Here is a 22,870-nt window from a genome sequence, read left to right on the forward strand (position 1 = left end):
GAAATCAGGAGTTGTGAATTTCCTGATGTCAAGATCGGGCCTCTGTACCTGTATATCTGGAAGGTGAGCTGGCCTGGAATCAGACATGGGCTGAGGCAGCAGGTTAAAATAGCTGCTTTTGTTCACAGAAATGCTGGCTTAATGCCCCCACCATCCTTCACGTCCCTTTACCTGATCTTTAACCCCTCCTCACTTCAATCCCCTACCCTGTCCATTTACCTCCATAAACCCCTTAATACAGTCACTTGCTATCTACTTTGTATGCATCTGTCCGAATAAACAAACATCAGATGAACAAGCATTTGAAAACCATTCATATGCTCTTTATACACTTGTAAATCTGTCAAAGCCATCAAATGCTCATTCCTCAATACAACTGTTTAGACAAACTTGTCGGACAGAATTCCTTAGTATTTTGGAAGCCAGCCAAGCCAACAAATCTATTCCCCTGGACAGCTGTGTAAACCAACTTTGCAATATGAAATCCATCAGTACATTTGAAGGCAATTAAAAGATTGAACATCTGTCAAAGCTTTCAAGCAGCTAAACAGATGGCTGAGTTCTCCTCCAACAAATGAAAGCCATCATTTAAATGGTTAGCTCTGGATCTCACACAGATAGCCTTTTGATTTTGTACAATGAAGACTTTATTGAGTAAATTAATCTGTTAATACAGTTTAAGATCTTTCTGTTTTCCTTTGCTGTTCTTTCGCTTGTCAGTTCGCCAGTTGTCAAGTGACAAGCTGGCAGTCATGTCATTTAGAGTCACGCAGTACAGAAACAGATCCTTTGGTCCAATTTGTTTGCACTGACCAGACAACCCAATCATTTGCCAGCATTTGGCCCATATTCCTCTCAACCCTTCCTGTTCATATAGCTAACCAAATACCTTTTAAATGTTGTAATTGTACCCGCTACCTCCACTGTCTCTGGCAGCTTGGTCCATGCACATACCAACCTGTGTGTGAAAAAGTTACTCCTTAAATCCTTTTTAAATCTTTCCTCTGTCACCTTAAACCTGTGCCCTCTTATTTTGGACTCCCCAACCCTAGGAAAAAGAACTTGGTATTCACCTTATCCATGCCCCTCATGATTTTATAAACCTCTATAATGTCACCCCTCAGCGTCCGATGCTCCAGGGAGAAAACAGCCCCAGCCTATACAGCCTCTCTCAATAACTCACCCCTCTGCACCCTCTCAAATTTAACAATATCCTCCCTGTAGAAGGGTGATCAGAATTATTCACAGTATTCTAAAAAGTGGTCTATCCAATGGCCTGTACAGCTGCAACATTACTTCCGTACTTAGATACTCAACGTTCAGACCAATGAAGGCAAACGTGCCAAATGCCTTATTCATAACCCTGTCTACCTGTGACTCCACATTTCAGGAATATTGCATCTGCACCCCACGTCTCTCTTTTGCAGAAACACACCCCATTAATTGTATAAGTCCTGCCCTGGTTTGTCAAAGTGCAGCACCTCACACTTATCTAAATTAAACTCCATTTGCCACTCTGTGGCTGATTGGCCCATCTGATCAAGATCCTTTTGTAATCTGAGATAATAGTCTTCACTGTCCACTACACCACCCATTTTAGTGTCATCTAGCAAACTTACTAACCGTACCCCCTGTGTTCACATTCAAATGATGAAAATTATTTAAATAACAAAAAGCAGTGCACCCAGCACCAATCGTTGTGGTACATCACTTGTCATAGGCCTCCAGTCCAAAACGCAACCCTCTACCACCACTCCTTGTTTTGTTTCTTCCAGCAAATTTTGTATCCAGTTGATTAGTTCCCCCTGCATCCCATCTTATCTAACCTTACTAACCAGTCTACCATGCAGAGCCTCATTGATTGCTTTGCTGAAGTCCATATAGGTAACATCAACCATCCTGCCTTTATCAATCTTCTTTGTTACCTCTTAAAAAAACTCAATCAAGTAAGTGAGACACGACTTTCCATGCACAATGCTATTTGACTATTCCTAATCAGTCCTTGCCTTTCCAAATGCATGTAAATCCCGTCCATGCCATTCGATTCAGAGGGGGAGGCATGTTGTGATTGTAATGAGGTCAGCCAGGTGGACCTCAAAAAATATGAATTCCCTGATTGTGGTTATTATCCTGTTCCAGTCAAGGGAATCTTGGTTTAGATAAAAGCAGGAGTGTCTGACAATCTGACTGTGGGAGCTGACTTGGAGCTGGATCAGTGTCAAAGATTTTCCAGGTGTAAATAAAGGGTGACTTGCTGATGGGATACTGGCCTCTGTGGAGTTACTTCAAAACCCATGTTTTTCCCATTGTGTTTGTATTTGCTATCAGTTTTGTTTACACTGAGATTGAGTCGACACTTCTCCATAAGTAATGCCTTTTTTTATGTTAACAAGTTCTGATTATTTTTATATATTTGTCAGTAGTATTTCATATGCATAAATATAAAGTCAAGGATTATCTACTGATTTTATGTTATGTAATTGCTTGAGAGTTTTATCAATTAAACTAATTTTCTTTAATGTGTTACATTTGACAGAATCTGAAGATTCTTACACAATTAGATGTGGTGTATCTTCTCAATGTCAGCATTTAGATATTCCACATTGTACAGGTGAGTGAAAGAAGAATTTATAAATTATTATTTGCTCTTTTGAATACCTATTTTGATATTCCTTATTATGGAATTACTGAAAATAATATTATTTATTATAACATTGTCAGTGTAATGTGGGTATAACAGTGCTGGTTTGTAGATGGCTTGAGGATTCTGATCCACCAAAGATAAAAGAATGATGATACATTTACTTGTCAGGATAGTTGTAACTTGGAGGAAACTTGCAGGTGATGTTGCTTCCATGTGCTTGCTGTCAGACTGGCATTCCAGTTTGCCCATGTGTTCCTGGCTCCAATCCATTTTCATAAACATGGATTCAAGCGTGTGGGTGGATGGTAAGAGCTACTATCCCACAAAAAGTGTTTTGGGGGAATTAAGGTGGTTTCAGGCTGACTGCAATTTTTCCCATAGGAGCCAAACATGGCTGAGATATGGAGGAAGCATCCTGGCAGTAGACCATGGGCAGTTCTTCGATGGCATTTTAAAATCCCTCTCTTATTATCCTCTTAATGGTTCTCTAGGTAAGGCACCACTAATTGGCCAGTTTGTAAAAGGTCATGTCAGCTGGAGTTTGGGATCTGGAAATGCACCCACTGCAGGGGTATCAACTCCAAAGCAAACATCCAGCTTGCTGAGTTTACAAGCAGCTCCAATTACTTCCCTTCAGTGAATAGTTGAGCAGTGGTTGTAAAGGGAGAAGTCAGATTCCAATTTAGCTGCTAATTATTATAACAGACCATGAGCAATGCCACAGGAAATTTGCTAGTCTGAATGGATTTCAGTTATATTGTTACTTGAAAACTATTGACAACCTTTTAATAATTAATTGTAACTGGAGAGTTAGGTTGGTAGTATTACAGAGTAGTATAGTCCAATAGAAATCACTAACTAACCACACAGGGGACAGTGAAGCAATCTTAGCTACATGCACCATTTTCAGTGCAAAATGTCAGCTATAAAATGCAGTTAAAAGTCCATGCACTTTATTTATACTTAAACATCTTCTACAATTTGGTGTGAAACTTTGGAGGCTTTCTCTTTCACCAGTGTTTATCATTCAAGCATGAGATTATCATCATACCTTTGTGCAGCTGTTACCTTTCTGTCCAGCAGTTGTGAGCGATATTTCAACTTCTTTAGAATGATTGCTGAGTGGTTGGTTCATACAACAAGACCCAGCAGATCCATCCTCTGTTCTCCATTCAGTACAGAGTAGGATATTTTTTGTTCTTTGCTATGAATGCCTCAGGGATCTGCCTGTTATTGGTATATGTCCTTCTGCTAAGCCTAAGGAGTTATTGTGATGAATTCTCTCTCCACAAAAATGTTATTTCTATTTCACAATTGTGATGTTTTCACCCATATATATCATTTTAGCCAGCACCAACAAGCCATGACCATCAAAATGAAGTGCACATGCCAATCAAAACCACTTGCATACCTTGTTTTTCATCATTATTTTACCAATCACTAAGGTTAAACTGTTCAAACATGTGTGAGCATGAGTACTATCAGCACATGCACAATAACATCATCTATTTCTTCTTGTTTAAATTTGCTTATTGGAAATGCAATTCACCAAACTAGATTCCATATGAGCAGATTTTGCTCAGACAAATATATTGAAGGATGCAATTGCAGAGTATTCATATCATAGAAAATAAATTAAGATCTCAATTTCACAATATCACCAGTTCAGCAGCCATGCTGTGACCAGAGATTTAAACATCAGTGAGACCTGTAAGATTTAGTAACTGTGTTTTGTTCTAAACAAGTCAAAGTTTCCTTCTTCAAAATACATTTCAGTTTGAATGTTACTGGACATACAGCAAACGTACAATTCAAGTCCCACACCTTCAGTCCTGACTTGTAACTGTTGGAATTCAGATGTGAGGCCAACTAATAAAAGGTAGAACGTTTGACACCTGAAATAACTAGTATTTTAATCATGTATCTGAAGCATGTTGAGCATGTCCCAAGTTGCTATACGCAACTAATGTGTTTTTTGTTAAGGTTACAAAATGGATCTCTTTGTCGGTCAGAAAAGCACCCCCCCCCCGCAGTAATGTCTTCAGATAGCAAGGTTAAACAATGTCAAATCATTAGAAAAAACAGAAACATTTAATTTAAACATTAGGGACTGTCATATAATTAGAATCCTGTGTGAATGTTCAGTATAAATCAAGAAACTTGTATGTCATATTATTGTTTAAATTACCAAATTTGGTTTGATAAAATGGAGAAACTTGTTCATAAAGTTCAAATTTAAATAGCAAAATTTAATCATTTATTTTTATGCGAATCCAAAAAAAATTATTTTTGGAATGTGTTTTTTTGTGAATATATGTTTACTCACTGAGCTGGAAGGTTCATTTTCAGACGTTTTGCCATCATACTAGGTAACAATTTCAGTGAGCCTCTGAACGAAGTACTGGTGGTATAGCTTGCCTTCTATTTATATGTTTGCATTTCCTAGGGTTGGTGATGTCATTTCCTTTGGGGGATGTTATTTCCTGTTCTTTTTCTCAGGGGTGGTAAATGGGATCCAAGTCAATGTGTTTGTTGACAGAGTTCCAGTTGGACTGCCATGCTTCTAGGAATTCACGTGTGTCTCCCTGTTTGGCTTGTCCTAGGATGGATGTGTTGTCCCAGTTGAAGTGGTGTCCTTCCTCATCCGTATGTAAGGATACCAGTGAGAGTGAGTCATGTTGTTTTGTGGCTAGTTGATGTCCTTGTATCCTGGTGGCTAGTTTTCTGCCTGTTTGTCCAATGTAGTGTTTGATACAGTTCTTGCAAGTTATTTTGTTAATGACATTAGTTTTGCTTATCTGTATAGGTCTTTCAAGTTCATTAGCTGCTGTTTTAGTGTGTTAGTGTGTTTGTGGGCTACTATGGTGCCGAGGGGTCGAAGTAGTCTGGCAGTCATTTTTGAGATGTCTGTGATGTAGGGGAGAGTGGCTAGGGTTTCTGGATGTATGTCTGCTTGTTTGTGTTTATTGCTCAGAAATTTGTGGACTGTGTTCATTGGGTACCTGTTCTTTTTGAATACACTGTGTAGGTGATTGTCCTCTGCTCTGCGTAGTTCGTCTGTGCTACAGTGTGTGGTGGCTTATTGGAATAATGTTCTAATGCAGCTTCATTTGTGGATGTTGGGGTGCTTACTTCTGTAGTTCAATATTTGATCCATATGTGTTGTTTTATTTTGGTTTTTGTTATAGTTGTTTTTTTTTGTTTCCTTTTTTAAAATCTTTGATATAAAAGGTTTTTACAGAAATAATGTATAATTTCAATTATAAATTTAAAGCTCATTCTTCTTGTGTAGCTTGGCAACAAGTGTTGGCAGGTTCTTTGACTGGGAGGCCATTAAGAGCAACTATGATCCTATCCTCTATCAACCAACATCTGAATGTTTTCCAATGGCCAGAAACCTGACGAACTTCTAATTTCCCATTTGTAGCCTGTGTTAAAGTTAGAGAATATAGCACAGATCAGGTAGAGGCACAACATTATTAGGTCATAGTTTGAGGTCAGCAGCAAGCAATAGCATTAGCCATTCGTTACAATTATGCTTGCCTCAGATTTTATGGATTTTCACAAAGTAACTTACAATTATTAGAAACCTGAAACAGGTCCGTATTCACTACAGAAGCTCTGGGACCTGAATGACAAGCGCTGGAATATAACAGCATAAGAAACAAAAATTGGAGTGGGCCATTGGACCTTTTAAACTCTGACATTCAAAAAGATCACGACTGCTGTTGGACCTCAGCTGCAGCTACTCATTATACCCATTGAAATAACTTCACAGGAGCCAGTATCTTGTCACCAAGTTCCCCTTTATTTACACTTGACACTGATCCAGCTTCCTCAGAGCCAGCTCTCAGAGTGTCAGAATGTCTGACACTCCTGTCTTTATCCATCATCCAGGGTTCCCTGATTGGACCAGTTTACCAAGGTCACTTTGGGTGCCTGGAAAACACACTTTTCCCTTCTAAATCATACACCTGACTGGCAGAAACATCTAAGGACTATGTCCAAGTTCTTAAGTGTTCTTTACTGATCTTACCTGTTAGTAGTGTAGCATCCAGATAAATGGTAATCTTGAGTAGATCTTGTAAAAATGTTCTCCTTCCTCCACTGACAAATAGCACAGACTGAAACTACCCCAAATGGCAAGTGTTGTATTTTGGAACGAACCCTTATGGGTATTAATTGTAGCATATGTCTGAGAATCCTCATTTAACTGTAATTGCATAATCAAATGGCTCATGTCCAGTGTCATAAAAGGCAGGCTCCCTGCTGGCTTTGCGTATAAGTCGTCTGAGAGAGGGATTGGGTATTTATCCAGCTGCGAGAAGCAGTTTAATGTTTGTTTGAAATCCCCACAAAGGTGAACCAACCCATTAGGCTTCACAATCCGTATAGCCGGTGCTGTCTGTTCCCCAGATTGTTCTGGTATAATGCTTCCTTAGCTTTCCAGCCTTCTGATTTCTGTCTCTACTTTTGCATGTAAAGCAAATGGCACTGGTCAGGACTTGCAGATTCATGGAATTGCTTCCTGGTTAACACACAAGGTCACCTTGGTCCCTGTGATATCTCTGGACCTTCCTGAAAAAACTTCCAGGTATTTCATTAGGACTGCACTGAGGCAGCCATTTTCTACCTGGCCGGCATGGACGGATTGAACTGAAGGGTCTGTTTCCATGCTGTACATCTCTATGACTCTGATTGACGTGAATCTTTCTCAACTAAGTTCACCCCATGAGGCTTTGGCCAGAGCTTTTTACTACAATTAGTGGTGACTGAACCAGCTGCTTCTCATACAAGATCAGAACTAAAGTTGTCCCCTTAATCTGTTAATGGTTCCCCTCTATGGGTTCTTAGTCTAGCTGAGTTCTTACACAAAAGTAAAAGATGGAGACCAGAATTTTGTTAAAGACTGTTTCTGCAATCACTGACACAGCTGCACCAATATCAACCTTTATTAGAACCAGATGACCATTTAACCATTGCTTATTTTTGGTTCTGATTTGGATGTTGCTGAGCAATTTAACTGTTCCAAGCCAGATATAGGTGGGCTTTCAGGGTGTGCAGTCTCCTAGATACCGCCTTATGTGTTCTCCTACTCATTTCAGGCTCGTGGCACTCTTTTTGCTGTGCTGAGTCCACATACCAGCAGCAACTCCAATGGCTTGCTGACCCTGAAGAAAATTTTAACCATTCGGCAGAGGCTTGGCTTTGTTTTAGGATTTTGCTGTGGGCTGACCTAGAGTCCTTCTGTTTAGGAAATGTCCTGAGTGAGGTTATGAAATTACCTTCATTGAAGTGAAGTTTCCCCTAGCTTAGTCACCTTGGTGAGGATGTCTACTTTCAGTGGGATAGCCTGTTGCTCCCATGCTCCACATGCTGCATTTTCTAATGATGAAGCCAGTTCCAATGCCCATTTGAAGTCAAGCTGAGCCTCAGCTAACAGGCAGTTTTGCATGGTTACATCATTAATCTCACATACCAAATGGTGTCTCAGCATCTCATTAAGGGTTAAACCAAAGAGTCACATGCTTCTACCAGTTGTCTTAACCTCGTCAAAAATCTGACATCGATTCACCTGGTTATCGAACTGCTAAGTAAAACCAACAGCATCTCAGAATTTAAGAATACTTGAGGTTGTAATACACCTTCACTAAATCCATCAACTCTTGAAATAATTTAGTATCTGGTGCCTCAGGAAATGTTAGGCTCCTAATAACCGAAAAAGCTGTGGATCCACAAGCTGTCAGGAGAATTACTTGTTGCTTTTCATCTGCCCCAATGTATTCTTTCCACATACTGGGAAGTCCACGTACGATGGCAGGATTAAACAAGTCATGTTTCCCAAATAACGGCATGATGCCAGAAATGCTTATGAACTCAAAGACAACTGTTGTGAATGAATTTCTTTAGGAGCGTATATTTTCTCTCATCGCCATTGAAGTAAACCATAGAGAACAGTATCCCATCACTAAGTCACCCTTTACTTACATGTGCACAGTGGTTGACACTGGTCTAGCTTACTCATAGCCAGTTTTCAGAGGAGCAGAGCCTGTGATACTTCTGTTTTTGTCTGTCAGACTTGGCTTCCTGATTGGATCAGGTTAACAGCCCCAGTCAGGGAACTCATATTCAATGAGGTCCATCCTGACTGACCTTGTTACAATCACTACACCCATAATTCCTGTAGGACTCAGAATACACCTTTGTCTTGAATGTACTCAATGTCTAAGCATTTGCAGCTCTTCAGAGTGGAGATTCCAAAGATTCACAACCCTTTTAGTGGAGGAATATCACCTTATCTCAGTCCTAAATGACAAACACTTTATCCTGTGACATTGTGTTGCAGATTTCTCGACTAAGGGAAATATTTTCTCAGCATCTACCTTGATAAGCTTCTTAATGGTGTATATGTTTTAAATAAATTGCCTTTACTTCTTTTGAACACTGAGGAATATAGACCTCATCTAACCAATCTCTCCGCAAGGACAATCCCCTCAGCTCAGGAATCAGATGAGTTAGCACTTGTTGCAGTCACAGAGGGATAGTTAATTCCTTCCCTAGAGACTGAAATTGCACATAATATTCCAAGTGTGGCTTTGTCAGTGCCCTCCATAATTGTAGGAAGAAATTTTTACTTTTATACTCCAATTTCATTGAAAAAGAGACAGAGAGTCAGGAGACTGTGTCTCAGTGAACCATAAACTAAGCAAATTAGTGAATGTGATAAATTTTGGTATGTTGTCATTAAGTTTAAATGTAGATTAAGAATCAGACTCTAACATAAAACAAGCGACCTTCATGTCAGTTAAACAGTAGTGGATGTGAGGAAGCAGTGGCTACCTGGTAGTGGTAGTTTTCTGTAAATCAACTGAAAGTAACTGGTTCAATTGATGCTAACTATTGTAGCAGAATGTTTTTCACATTGCACAGACAATAAGGGGCACACATTTAGGAAACTTAGACTGTGTGAATACTTAAATTGAGTGAATACTGAATTTTGTTCCCATTGGAATTTGGTGCGTAAGGGTTTATTGCAACTAGTAAAGTGTACTAAATAATATTTGGAATTATCAGCACTAGTAAATGTTAATTAATAGTTACAAAGTTTATTAGTATTAGTAAAGGTATTTTATTAGCAGTAGCAAGGTTAACTAATAAGTAAAGATTAGCAGAGTTATTTCAATTCAATAATATATATTCTTTGCTATACCAGGAAATCCAGGACATTTCCCAACATTTAACTGTTTATGTTCCAAGTGTCATCAGTTGCAGCAACTTAAGGTCTGGATTTTAGAACTTCAACAGTGTCTGGTGTCACTGTGGGATGCATTGTGAAGCTAATTACTGTGGGATTAGCATGTGTATAATGTGATCACTATGTAGCGTGAGAGGAATTGGGTGAACTTCAGATAGTCAAAATGAATAGGCAGGCAATATAGGAGTTGTCAAATGCACCTTGCTCATCAACCAGTATTTAATGCTGAATACTGTGGTGAGTGATTATCACTGACATCACTGAGCTGCTACAGAGCACTTTGAATGAGGGTGAGTAGCCAATTGTAATGGCCCACAATGGCACCCAGTAGTATAGGTGAAAAAGGGATGTGGAGATGCAGTCAGAATTTGTGGAGGTATGCAGAAATTGCAGGTAGGATTTCAACAGTTGTATTCTTTGGATTATTCCCAATACTACATGCATGAGTACATAGAGGACAGATGGATGACTGGAAAGTTTATGCAGGAGAGTGAACGTTAAATTCTTGGGACATTGGGATCAACTCTGGAGAAGATGGAACCTGTACATGAATAGAAGAATTGAAATCCTAGTGGAGTATTTTGCTAATTCTACTGGGGAGGGTTTAACTAGGCAGGGTGCTGTAGCCAGAAGATAATATCAAAAAGGATGTTAATGATCTAGACTTTGATGTACAGAGCACAATTTCAAAATTCATAAATGATTCAGAACTTAGAAGGATTATAAATTGTGAGGAGGACAACTTCAAACATCAGGGTTGGTAGAATGGGTGGAGAGTTGATAGATGAATAACAATTGAGAGAAGTGCAAGGTGATACATTTTGATAGGAAGAGCACAGAAATACAATTCATTGTGTACAGGTCTAAAGTAGGTTCAGGAACAGAGGGATCTGGGTGTATATATGCGTAAGTTGAGAAAGAACTTAATAGTGTGTAGTATTCTGGGCATTATTAATGAGGACATAGCATACGGAAGAGCAGGGAGGTCATGTTAAACTTATATAGAATTTTAGTTTGGCCAATGAGGGAGTATTACATCCAATTCTGGGTATCGCATTTTAGGAAGGATGTGAAGATGTTGAAGAAAGTACAGAATGGTTCAAGGGATGAGGCAGTTCAGTTATGAAGATATGTTAGAGAAATTAGAACTGTTCTTGGACAAGAGAGCATTGAGAGGAAATCTGATAGGCCTCTTCAAAAACATGAGAAGTCTGACAGAGTAAATAGGGAGATAATGTTCCCACTCACAACTTGATTGAAAATGAGAAGGCATTAATTTAAAGTAATTAAAATGTCTAAAACAGTGACATGAGGAAAGAAAAAAAAACACAGTGAGTGGCTAAAATCTGGATGCAAAGGGAAATGGATTGTTTTTTTTTCAAAAAACTGTGCAAAAGGCAAGACAGTGACATTTGGAGAGCTGGTGTGTGGCACATTAGGCTGAATGGTCTCCTCCTGCACTATAGAAGTTCTAGGATTCTATGAAAAGCTAATATACCATAATCCTTGCTATTTGCTAGCTGTTAGCTTTGGCTGTTAACCTTCAGTGGTTCATGTACATGGACATTCATGTTTTTGAATGCAAACATTTCCAATTCTGTCATCATTTGAGAAAGATAACCTCACCACTTTCCATCATCCAGCTTTGTTTTTGCCTATTCAACCGACCCCTATTGAAATTCTTTCAGAGGTTTATTAAATTAGATTACTTACAGTGTGGAAACAGGCCCTTTGGTCCAACATGTCCACACCGAACCACCGAGGCACACCCACTCAGACCCTTTCCCCTACGTTTACCTTTGCACCTAACACTACGGGCAATTTAACATGGCCAATTCACCTCACCTGCACCTTTTTGGACTGTGGGAGGAAACTGGGGCATCCAGTGGAAACCTGCGCAGACACAGGGAGAATGTGCAAACTCCACACAGTCAGTAACCTGAGGCAGGAATTGAATCTGGATCTCTGGCGCTGTGAGGCAGCAATGCTAACCACTATGTCACCTTGCCGCCCACCAACTAACTTTGTGTCATCAGAAAAAAGTGAACAGTTTATATACAGTCCAGTCATTATTGTAGATTATAAGCTGAAATCTAAGTACTGAATCTTGCTGTACCCCACACACTATAAGCCGAGAAATATCAATTAGAATATTTAATTCAATGTTAAATCATAGAAAATGAAAAAGGCAAAGGAAGATTGGAATTAAGATAAACCTAATAGAAAGCAAAGGAGGTGAAATTCCACCAGTGAATTAGTGCAATTATGCATAAAACTTTCAATTTGCAGTGCAAGCAGGCAATGAATACAAATGCATTTTATAAATGTGAAGGTGGTTGGTGCACAAAAAAACTATTTTCTAACGAACCCATTTAGGGATGTTATTATACACCTCTGGGACAGTTGACCTCCTGGCTTAGAGATAGGGGTATTACCACCGTGCAACAAGAATCCTCAATAAACAGATTTATTGCTTGAAGCTGATCACAACAGGACTAGAACCTGCAATCTTCTAATAGGACCTCGATTAACACTGAAATCAGACACCTTATCCATTAGACCCTGCAACCAGTGTTTATCTGCAGATCCATGTTGTATTCTGTTGCATACTAAAATTTCTGAAGAAATACTGCCTCTTTCTTTTCAGGATTGAATGCTACAATCCTGCCAATAGTAAAGACTACAGCAAGTTTTAAAATCAATGCGGGAAGATGTGAGCTAAGCCGAATCAAAGAGAAGATTAACAGCAGTCTAAAGCAGATCTCTTCAGGTACATAGATACATTTTAAGAAATGAAAGTAATTTTGAGCTGTTCAATCAAAAAAGCAAATAATTGCTTGAAGTGTAATTGCTTCATTTGCACAATTTCAGCTATTGTCCCAGCAGGAAGAATTAAAGTAGCAAACTGACATGTTCTTCACAAGAGAATCAGGAAAATAGTTGAAACTTGGATCACTTGTGGTGTTATTCTGCTGTGGACAACTATTAACTTACAAACTAAAGTTAATTGTGTCAGTGCCTTCCATCACCGCCTTCACTGATCATCCTCAAACTAAAATTCAGTTCAGTCAAAACCAAATACAATAATTTTTCATACAGTTAAAATCACACAACACCAGGTTATAGTCCAACAGGTTTATTTGGAAGCTCTAGTTTTCAGAGAGCCGCTCCTTCATCAGGTGGTTGTGACACAATTAGCTGTACAAATTATACAGATAAATAGCAAAACTAACAGAATTAACATTTTCTTTGAATTCTTTATGTGACGATTGGCATGTAAGTAACAGCCATACAGGAAGAAGGTTCCAGGTTTGAGCTGAATCAATTGATCGCATTTGTGGTAAACTGGGATACTGAAATTGGCTTCAACCTCCCTAACTTGGGGAGGGGTCAAAAAGCTGTTTTTTGTTCCTGGTCCTGATCCAGCGATCTTTTCTAAGTATAGACATTAACAAGTGCAGACTTGGGTTTAGCTAATTTGCTCAGGGTAGATAGCTTGTCAACATTAACTGTTTGGAATCATACATGAATAAAGATAGCTTTGCAGATTGATGAAGGTGACTGGCACTCTTGAGGAGAACAAAACTTAGCAACTATCAGTATCTGCAGTATAGAGGAGCTGGCACTGTTGTGGTAATGTCACTGGCCTAGCAATCCAGAACACCAGACCAATGTTCTAGGGTCATGAATTCAAACCCCACCATGGTAATATGGTGAAATTTAAATTCACTAATATCTGGATGGGCAATAAATCCTGACCTAGCCAGCAATGCAAATCCTGTGAACAAAAGTTATTTATATATGATGATCCATAACGCAGTTTAATCAGTATATGACCTCCTTTCCTCTCTGGCACAACTGTTCAACTAAAACAAATGATATTGAAATTAATGATGATTAAAGAGTTATGTATTCAAAGTTTGTGAGAAGATGTGTAGCTCGGGTGCTCGTTGTTGTGGTTCTGTTCACCGAGCTGGGAGTTTTTGTTGCAAACGTTTCATCCCCTTTCTAGGTGACATCCTCAGTGCTTGGGAGCCTCCTGTGAAGCGCTTCTGTGCTGATTCCTCCGGCATTTATAGTAGTTTGTCTCTGCCACTTCCAGTTGTCAGTTGCTGTCCGCTGCAGTGGCCAGTATATTGGGTCTAGGTCGATGTGTTTGTTGATAGAATTTGATAGAACAAACACATCGACCTAGACCCAATATACCGGCCACTGCAGCGGACAGCAACTGACAACTGGAAGTGGCAGAGACAAACCACTATAAATGCCGGAGGAATCAGCACAGAAGCGCTTCACAGGAGGCTCCCAAGCACTGAGGATGTCACCTAGAAAGGGGACGAAACGTTTGCAACAAAAACTCCCAGCTCGGCGAACAGTTATGTACTCATAGCCATGTATTTTTAAATACCCACTTAAATATTCTCGAAAAATAAATCCAGCACAGATTTTTATACTTTCCACATGTTTAAGTATGTTTAATTAATTAAAACCTCCTATTCTTACTAATTCTGCTCTTTTGTCTTTATGTCAACACACAGAAAAGCATAACTTTCCTCATGCAAAGAACTGTCAGCTGAACTTTGTAAATGTGAAATGCAGTTCCTTCAAGAGAAGTCATGAGAATTGGAAACACAAGGCAATGACAAACGTGGAGTCAATCATTTATGCTGTATTTGAGGTGGAAATGAAAGCAGAGGAAGTGACAGGTTTGTTTGAAGAACCCACAAGGTGAATTTATGTATTTCTTCTTAAGAGTATTATTTATTTTCTATCATTTCTTTCTCCTTTCCTCTGTTCTTCACAAAAGTATCTCCTGTTTTTAGAAGAGGTGTAGCAGATCCCAAAAAGACTTGAATTTTATTTGATGATTGATCTTGTATTCTTCCAGGCTAACTAAAGATTTATATGCAATATTTATGTGGGTGCATTATTTAGGAAAAAAAAGATGAAGACCGTTAATTTGTCTTCACATATCTTAAGGAAATATCTCCATTTCTCTGTTGTATACAACTGATTTCTATGGTGTTGATTGACCATATTTTTATCTTGCATTTTAAATTAATTAGTGATGCAAGTAAAGCATGTTGATATTGTCAGTGGTGATTTGGTGCTTTCCTGTCAAGGTTTTCAGAGATTCTGTTGAGTAGACTTATTATTTCATGTGTTTGTATGATTGGCTCTACTGTTATCTTGTAGAAACTTGTGATTTCGGGTGCACACGAAGGAAGACTGAGAAAAGGCTTCGCAAAACAACTAGAACACTGAGGAAGTCAATCAACAGAGAACAGTTCTATCTGCGTGTAGCTGGAACTGACTATGAAGTGGCTAAGAAAACAGTAAAAGCAGTAGATTTACATGAACCATGTGGAACTGGTCAGGTCCTTCAGAACAACAGATGTGGTGGGTAAAACACACTAAACCCTAGTTTTTTGTGTTTCTGCGCTTACTACTCGACAATATTTTGTCCATTCATTAAAAAGGCTAGGAATTCATTGCCTGCCAGCTCATAGGAGGAAACCCTTGTGTAAGATTCACAGTGCAACAGAAGTAATTTTTTGAAATACTGAATTATCACTATTTTCACTAAACTAAACAATGTTTCAAATTATGGTTATCTTGACTCTTATTTTCTTTGTGTATTTCTTGTTTTAATCAATTTTAATTGTGCATGGGAAGTTTATACAGTGTTTTACATACAAAGTTCATATGGACCTCTCTGCATATATTTATTAATTGCATGTTAAAAACATTGGCTTTGTATTGTACATTTGATAGCCAACGTTTGCCATGGCGGAAGATCTCACATTTTTGATTGTTTCAACTTGCCCTTGCACATACAGTTTTGACTATTTTTTTTAATGTGGCAAGGCATTGAAAGTATAAACTGATAATTGCACAACAAGAGAATCAGGCCTGCTTGAATCTGATTGGACAGAGCAAGTAACTGCTAATCTCTTTAATCAAATTGAAGTATTGTGAAATAAAAGTGCAAGGGTAAATGAGGAAAGGGTAATTCTATGTGAGTGAATTAAATGTCAATTCAAGTATAGAAAGGAATAAAAGGATGGAAACAGAATGGAATGAAGATAAAAAAGATGTAAAGGAAAAATGATCGTGATTTTTAAAATATTTAACAGCAATTAAAACCTGAAGAAATGAGACTCCGTGCATGTAATAGTTAATTTTTAGTTTCACTGGGAGGGTTTTGGAAGTAGTCAACCTGTAATACATTCAATAGTGAGTTTAGCTTGTAACTATCAGCAACTTCACTACATTCAATACATTTCAGGAGTGAGGCAGATACTGTACCATATTTGTGAAGCTAATGATGGAGTGATGCATTCAGACAACAGCTATTGAATAATTGAGGTGAACCATGCATATGTTGCTCCTCTGACATTCCTGTACAATTTGCGCATTTAAAATGGTGATACCTTTGGCCTTGCTGTTTCTTTAACAAGTGGATCTGGACCAATATCTTTAAAATTTATAAAAATGAAGGTTTAATTTTTGAGAAAGGATATTGTGTTTGCTTAAAAGAGGAAAATGTAAACACCTCTGCTAGCACTATATCCTGTCCACAAGTATTTTCATAAAATGCTCACTTTAATACTTCCAGAATAAAAAATAGTTAAATAAATTCAGCTAAATTGTATTTCAGTTTGAATGCTCTACCTTATTCACAACAATAAGTATGAAATCAGTTCATTAATAATACTGAGGAAATTAAGGATGTCAGGCAGCACTGTACTCAGGTTTTCTGCAGTATCTAATAATGCCGCTTCACCATTCTACTTTTGAGTTTTTTCCAGGAGTTTGTTGGCATCAAACAGGTAGAAAATGCATAAATTGGATGCAGTATTCTATGATGTCTCTCTGGAGGTCATGGAGGAGGCAGTGCAGCTGATGAGATTAATCTGTTTCCCAGCAATGGAAAGAGGATTCCTAAAACCTACTGACACCAAACCCAAAGAAATGCAACAGAGATAATCAGTTCTATGAGAAGGTTTAGAAATTAGTGGCTGATCTAGAGTGATGCAAATTGGATATAGTGAAGCTTGCATTTTATTCAACCTGGGAGTGTATACATTCAAATACTTTAACAACTTTAACCTATATTATGAAGCCCAGCTCATCAGTGCCCCCCGACCTTTTGTCCCTTTTCTATTTCCTTTTGGTCCTTCTCTTCAGAAGGACTCTTAGGTATACTAGAATAACAATCTTTCCAAAAACAAACTGACATCTGTCCATTTCTCTCAAGCAGCAGCATGAAGATTGGTTTCCAGTGTGGATTAAAAACTGCTAGAGGGATTTGCACTAAAAATATGAAGTTATTCATTTTTGTGGAAAGAATGCAGAGAGAGAATAGAAAACAAAGGGTGTTGTACTAATGGGGATGCAGGAGCACAGAAATTTGAGGGTATTTGTGCATAGATCGCTAAAACCAGCATCACAGGTTGAGAGAGCAAGTAATAAAGCAGAGAGAAGATAGGGCATAAAGAAGGAAGTGAGGACTGCGATGCTGGAGATCAGAGCTGAAAAATGTGTTGCTGGAAAAGCGCAGCAGGTCAGGCAGCATCAAAAGAGCAGGAGGATCGATGTTTCAGTCATAAGCCCTTCTTCAGGAATGAGGAGGGTGTGCCAAGCAGGCTAAGATAAAAGGTCCCTCCTCCCTACCTTTTATCTTAGCCTGCTTGGTGCACCCTCCTCATTCCTGAAGAAGGGCTTATTCCCGAAACGTCAATTCTCCTGTTCCTTTGATGCTGCCTGACCTGCTGCGCTTTTCCAGCAACACATTTTTCAGCAGATAGGGCATATAATACAAAAGCAAGGAAGTTATGTTAAATCTGCATAAGACACTGGTGTGTGGCATCCAGATCTGGACACTCAGCTTGTGTTGGCATTAGAGAAAAGATTTGTGAGAATGATTTCGGAGAGAGGAATTTTAGTTGTGTAAATACATTGTAGAAAATAGGACTGCCTTCCTTGGAGAAGATATGATAGAGGTATTCACATTATCAAAGGTCTGTACAGAGTAGACAAGGAGAAATTGTTCCTATTTCAGGAAGGACCGTGAACGAGAGGGAATAAACTTAAGGCATTTGGCAAATAAAGCAATTGCTACATGTAGAAAAATATTTTTACATAGCGAATTATTGGGGTCTGGTAGGCACTGCCCAATCTATTTCGGCGGTGGATTCAATTGAGGCATTCAAGAGGGAATTCAATTATTATCTGAAAGGTATACAGGGCTATATGAAAATGCCAGGGGAGTGGCATAAGGTGAATTGTTTCTTTAGATGGCCAGCATAGACTGAATGCCTGTCCCATAATTAATCTACGATTAATGAAACAACAAGCGTAAATGAACAGGAGCAGGTAATGATGGCAGGGAGAGCCCAGGAGGAACCCACCAAAGTATAAAACTGTCTCCGAGCTCTGCTGCACTGGACAGTGATGTGGACTTCAGAAACCCAGCAATGAAATAAAATTTGCATACATCAGACAAGCAAAAAGTTGCCATACTGGATGTGGAGAATTTCCACACCTTTACTACAAGCATACAGGAGTCCATTTCTAGCTTGTGTGATATCATCATTGTGCAGACTACCTTAGATTGAGTGACCACATCCAGGATATAATAGTGGACGATCAGATCCAAATCCAATATTACCAGCTTTTACAACCTTTGCAGAAATTCTAATAGCTGCCATACAGACTCGAAGCTCCAACATATGTTATATCTTGGTGTGCCAGGTGAATTGCGGCTTTCAAGACATCACTTATCCAGCAGAACAAGGATGAGCCACTATGCATTGTAGCTCAATATGGCTCCCACTGTTAGGGTGCCATTCCCATACTATTGACTTTCCTTCACAAATAAGGCCTTAATTGATATCTCTAACAAAGTTGGCCTTTGTTGCCAATCCTTTATTGTTCTTGAGAAGACAGTGGTGAGCTTTGGCTTGAATTGTCGCAATCCAGTTGGTGCAGTTACACCAAGTTGCTGTTAGGAAGTTCCAAGATTTTTACCGAATGATCTTAAACAAATGCTGTACAGTTCTGGGAAAGGAACTTGTGAACAGTGATGCTCCCATGTTTCTGCTGCACTTGTCCTTCTAGGTCAGTGCTTCCTAAATATTTTACAACGGTAACCCTATTTTGAGGCTTGAAATTTGCACGACTCCTCTGTGAGTACTGAAAGTGGAGCGAGGATGTTTGAGGCAGAGGGGAGGTGGTGGAGTGCAGAGCTAAATAGTAATCATTGCTGCCTCTGAAGTCACGGCCCTAAAATTTCAGCTAGTGATCCCACTTGGCATTCCTGATTCTATTTTGGGCAGCTCTGTTCTAGGTGATGGTTTTTGTGGATTTGCAAGGTGCTGGTGAGGAAGATTTGGTCAGTTGCTACACTGCATCTTGTAGATGTTGTTCAGCTCTGCCACTGTGTACTGGTGGCAGAGACAGCAAATGTTTAAGGTGTGGGATGCTTTGTCTTGGTTGATGTCAAGCTTATTGAGTGTTTTTGGAGCTCCAGATCAAACCCTGACTTTTGCCTTCTAGATGATGAACAGACTTCAGAGTCAGGAGATGGGTTCCTTGCCACAGCATTCCCAGACTCTCGGCTAAACCTGAATCTTATGCAGGTCTTACTGCATTTGGACATAAATTAGTTCAATATTTGAAGAGTTGCAAGCGGTACTGGTTATTGTATCACTTATCCGTGAATATCCCCACTTCTGATCTTGTGATTGAGCAGCTGAAGATGTTAGGGCCTAGGACATTATTCTGAGGAACGTCTGCACGGATGTCCTGGGACTGAGATGATTGGCCTCCAAGAGCCATAACCAATGCAGACTGGGAAATAATGCTGAATGTCTCCTGCAACAGCTTGTAAGAAATCTGATTCAAACCAAAATGTGGTAATGGTATGACTAAGCATGACTACCTGACCCAGATGGCAGCACATCTTGTTACAGGAAGTTCTAGAGCTTAGCCACTGCCTGCCTTGAAGAACTACAACCTTCTCACAGATTGTTTCTGAGAAACCCAACATACTACGTGTATGGAATGACCTGCCAAAGGGATGTGGTGGAGGCTGGTACAATTGCAACATTTAAGAGGCATTTGGATGGGTATATGAAGAGGAAGGGTTTGGAGGGATATGGGCCGGGCGCTGGCAGGTGGGACTAGATTGGGTTGGGATATCTGGTCGGCATGGATGGGTTGGACCGAAGGGTCCGTTTCCATGTTGTATATCTCTATGACCAGTATTCACAGTTGGTCTATAGAGCATGGGATTTGGAAAAGTTCTTTGACAAGCAATCCACTTACCTTGTTGTCTTCTAACAGACTATTCACCCTTCTTGTTGAGGTTGTTGCTTTTGTTATTTCTCATTCTCCCAGCCACTATAAAGGAATAAGAATGGCACCTCTGAAATGCTGTGTGCACAATAAGGTAAGTAAAGACAAAAGTAGTTAAGAAAAAAAGGAAGCCATAACCAGGAATGTCTAAGGTCAAACCTCAAAGCCCAAAAACTTTAGCAGTGCAGGATGATGCAGGCTCCTCAGCTCATTGGAGGAATACTTCCAAAAGTTATCTCCACATGTCCCTTAACCCATCTCATTTAAGACCCAGTATACACACTCCCTACATTCATTCTCACTCTACCCATTGAGGCTGTAATCCCAGAATTAGCATGGTGAACTGCCATTGGTCCAACTCCAACTGGCGCTGTTGGGACTGTAGAGCTGTGGGTCATCCATCAGCTTTCTAAAGCAGATTTCCTCCTAGCCGAGATGTCACTTTAACGAAGTGAAGGTTAAGTTGTATTTGGGCAACTAAAGGGGTTCTGGCTCAGCTCCCTCTGACATTTTAATGAGAGGGCTGTGGAGACTTCGATGCCCGATGAAATCTAATCTATGTGTCACTCAACCTCCAGCTCCGTGTTTCATTCAGTGAGTTGGCAACTGGGTGGGACTTATGATATTTTGTGTTAATTGACATCATGAAACCAGAGGAAGGGTCACCGGACCCAAAATATTAACTTTCATTTTTCTTCACAGATGCTGCCAGACTTGCTGAGCTTCTCCAGCACCTTCTGTTTTTGTTCATGAAATCTGAGTTGCACGAGCACACCTCTTTGTTTCTACTTTAGGTGTGCACAAAGGTATGTGGGCAATAATTGATCAGGAACAACAGAGCATGTTATCATGCTCTTATTTGTGGATCTGTCCTCCTCCTACCCAGTCCTGAAGAAGAGTTATACCCAAAACGTTGACTTCTCCACTTCCTGATGCTGCCAGGCTTGTTGTTTTCCTCCAGCCTCCTGCTTATCTATTATGTGGAATGGGCCAAAATAACACTGCAACCACTACGTACAGCATTAAAAGTCTGGCTCACATTTAACCAGAAGATGTAGGAGTAGAAGCAGGCAATTTGCATCGGGTCAGGTACGTTTTGGTGCTGCCCTTTTGGCGCCGATCATTTGGTCCTGCCGTTTTGGGTCTCATTACTTTGGTGCTGAGCTATTTTGGCACCAATTCAGAATAAAAAAAAGTCTTGTTTGGTTAAAGAAGAGAGGATGACTAACAACCCGGTGTAATTTTCTCAACTAGCAAGAGTTGATAGTCAAAGCTGTAATGACCTGCTGTGGATTCAAATCTCGTTTTGTAATAATTTTCTAATTTAACAATTGTTAATAGTCATCTACTGCCTTGATGATACTTACGCCCTTCTGTCTTCACATTCTGTCTTCACAAAGCTGTAATACAATTTTCTTTCTATTTTCTTGTAGAGCCCATACTAGAAATGGCTGAAAACATTCTAAGCAAGAGAGACAAACCAAAATTTTCACACAATGGTTACCTATATGTGTTTGATAAATGTAGCAAAATGTAGAAATGTGTTTTTATAATGAATAGGTTAAAAATAATGAATAAAAAAGAATTAGATTTATTTCTTACAATACAATAAAAACAAATTTCTTTTGGCTCTACAAGACTTTCTTTTATTCTGAATTGGCACCAAAACAGCTCAGCGCCAATATAATGAGCGCTAAAACAGTTTATAGACAAAATGGCAGGGCCAAATGATCGGCGCCAAATAATCCCATTCCGATTCACATCGTTGATTTTGTTCTGCCATTCAGTGAGATTGTGACTGATCTGATCATCTTTAACTCCACTTTCCTGTCTTATCCCCATTACCATTGATTCCCTTATTCAATGAAAATCTATCTTATCCTTGAATATACTTATCAAGACGGCCTCAGCAGCTCTCTGCAGTAAGAAACTTCCACAGATCGACTACTTCCCAAGAGGAAAAGAAAAACTCCTAATTTCTGTCTTAAATCCTTTATACTGAGACTGTGTCCTCTGGTTCAAAACTCTTCCAGAAAGGAAGACAACTTCTCCACATCTATCCTGTCAAGCCCTCTAAGAATTTCATGTTTCAATATGGTCTCCTCTCTTTCTTCTAAATTCCAATGCGTACAATGAGACACGGTTGCACAATGGTTAGCACTGCTGCCTCACAGCGCCAGACACCCGGGTTCAATTCCCACCTCAGGCAAATGTCTGTGTGGTGTTTGCACATTCTCCCTGTATCTGTATGGCTTTCCATCAGGTGCTTTGGATTCCTCCCACAGTCCAAAAATGTGCAGTTTAGGTGAACTAGCTATGCTAAATTGCCCGTAATGTTAGGTGAAGGGGTAAATGTAGGGGAATGGGTCTGGGTGAGTTGCTCTTCGGAGGGTCTGTGTGGACTTGTTGGGCTGAAGGGCCTGTTTCCACACTGTAGGTAATCTAATCTACAAGCCCAACTTAATCAACCTCTCCTTATAGGAAAATTCCCTTCATATTTGGAATCAACCAAATGAAACTTCGCTTGACTGTCTCAAATTTGAGTGTATTTGTTTCTTAGATTAGAGGAGCAATTGTTCACAGTTTTTGCAGCGGCCACACTAGTGCCT

At 39.4% G+C, this 22,870-nt stretch overlaps 1 protein-coding gene across 4 annotated transcripts in view; it reads left to right on the top strand.

The window, feature by feature from the left end:
• The window catches only part of scube2 (signal peptide, CUB domain, EGF-like 2), a 167,862-nt gene that overhangs the window by 109,291 nt on the left and 35,701 nt on the right, over window positions 1–22,870 (top strand). For all 4 annotated transcript variants that reach the window (XM_060838500.1, XM_060838502.1, XM_060838503.1 and 1 more), the window contains 4 exons: window positions 2,537–2,611; window positions 12,547–12,669; window positions 14,438–14,605; window positions 15,096–15,299. In XM_060838500.1, the coding sequence (XP_060694483.1) occupies window positions 2,537–2,611; window positions 12,547–12,669; window positions 14,438–14,605; window positions 15,096–15,299 (570 nt within the window). The remainder of the gene's footprint in view (window positions 1–2,536; window positions 2,612–12,546; window positions 12,670–14,437; window positions 14,606–15,095; window positions 15,300–22,870) is intronic.

This window comes from Hemiscyllium ocellatum, chromosome 18, assembly GCF_020745735.1.
Source record: "Hemiscyllium ocellatum isolate sHemOce1 chromosome 18, sHemOce1.pat.X.cur, whole genome shotgun sequence".
In the NCBI taxonomy this organism is placed as follows: Eukaryota; Metazoa; Chordata; class Chondrichthyes; order Orectolobiformes; family Hemiscylliidae; genus Hemiscyllium; species Hemiscyllium ocellatum.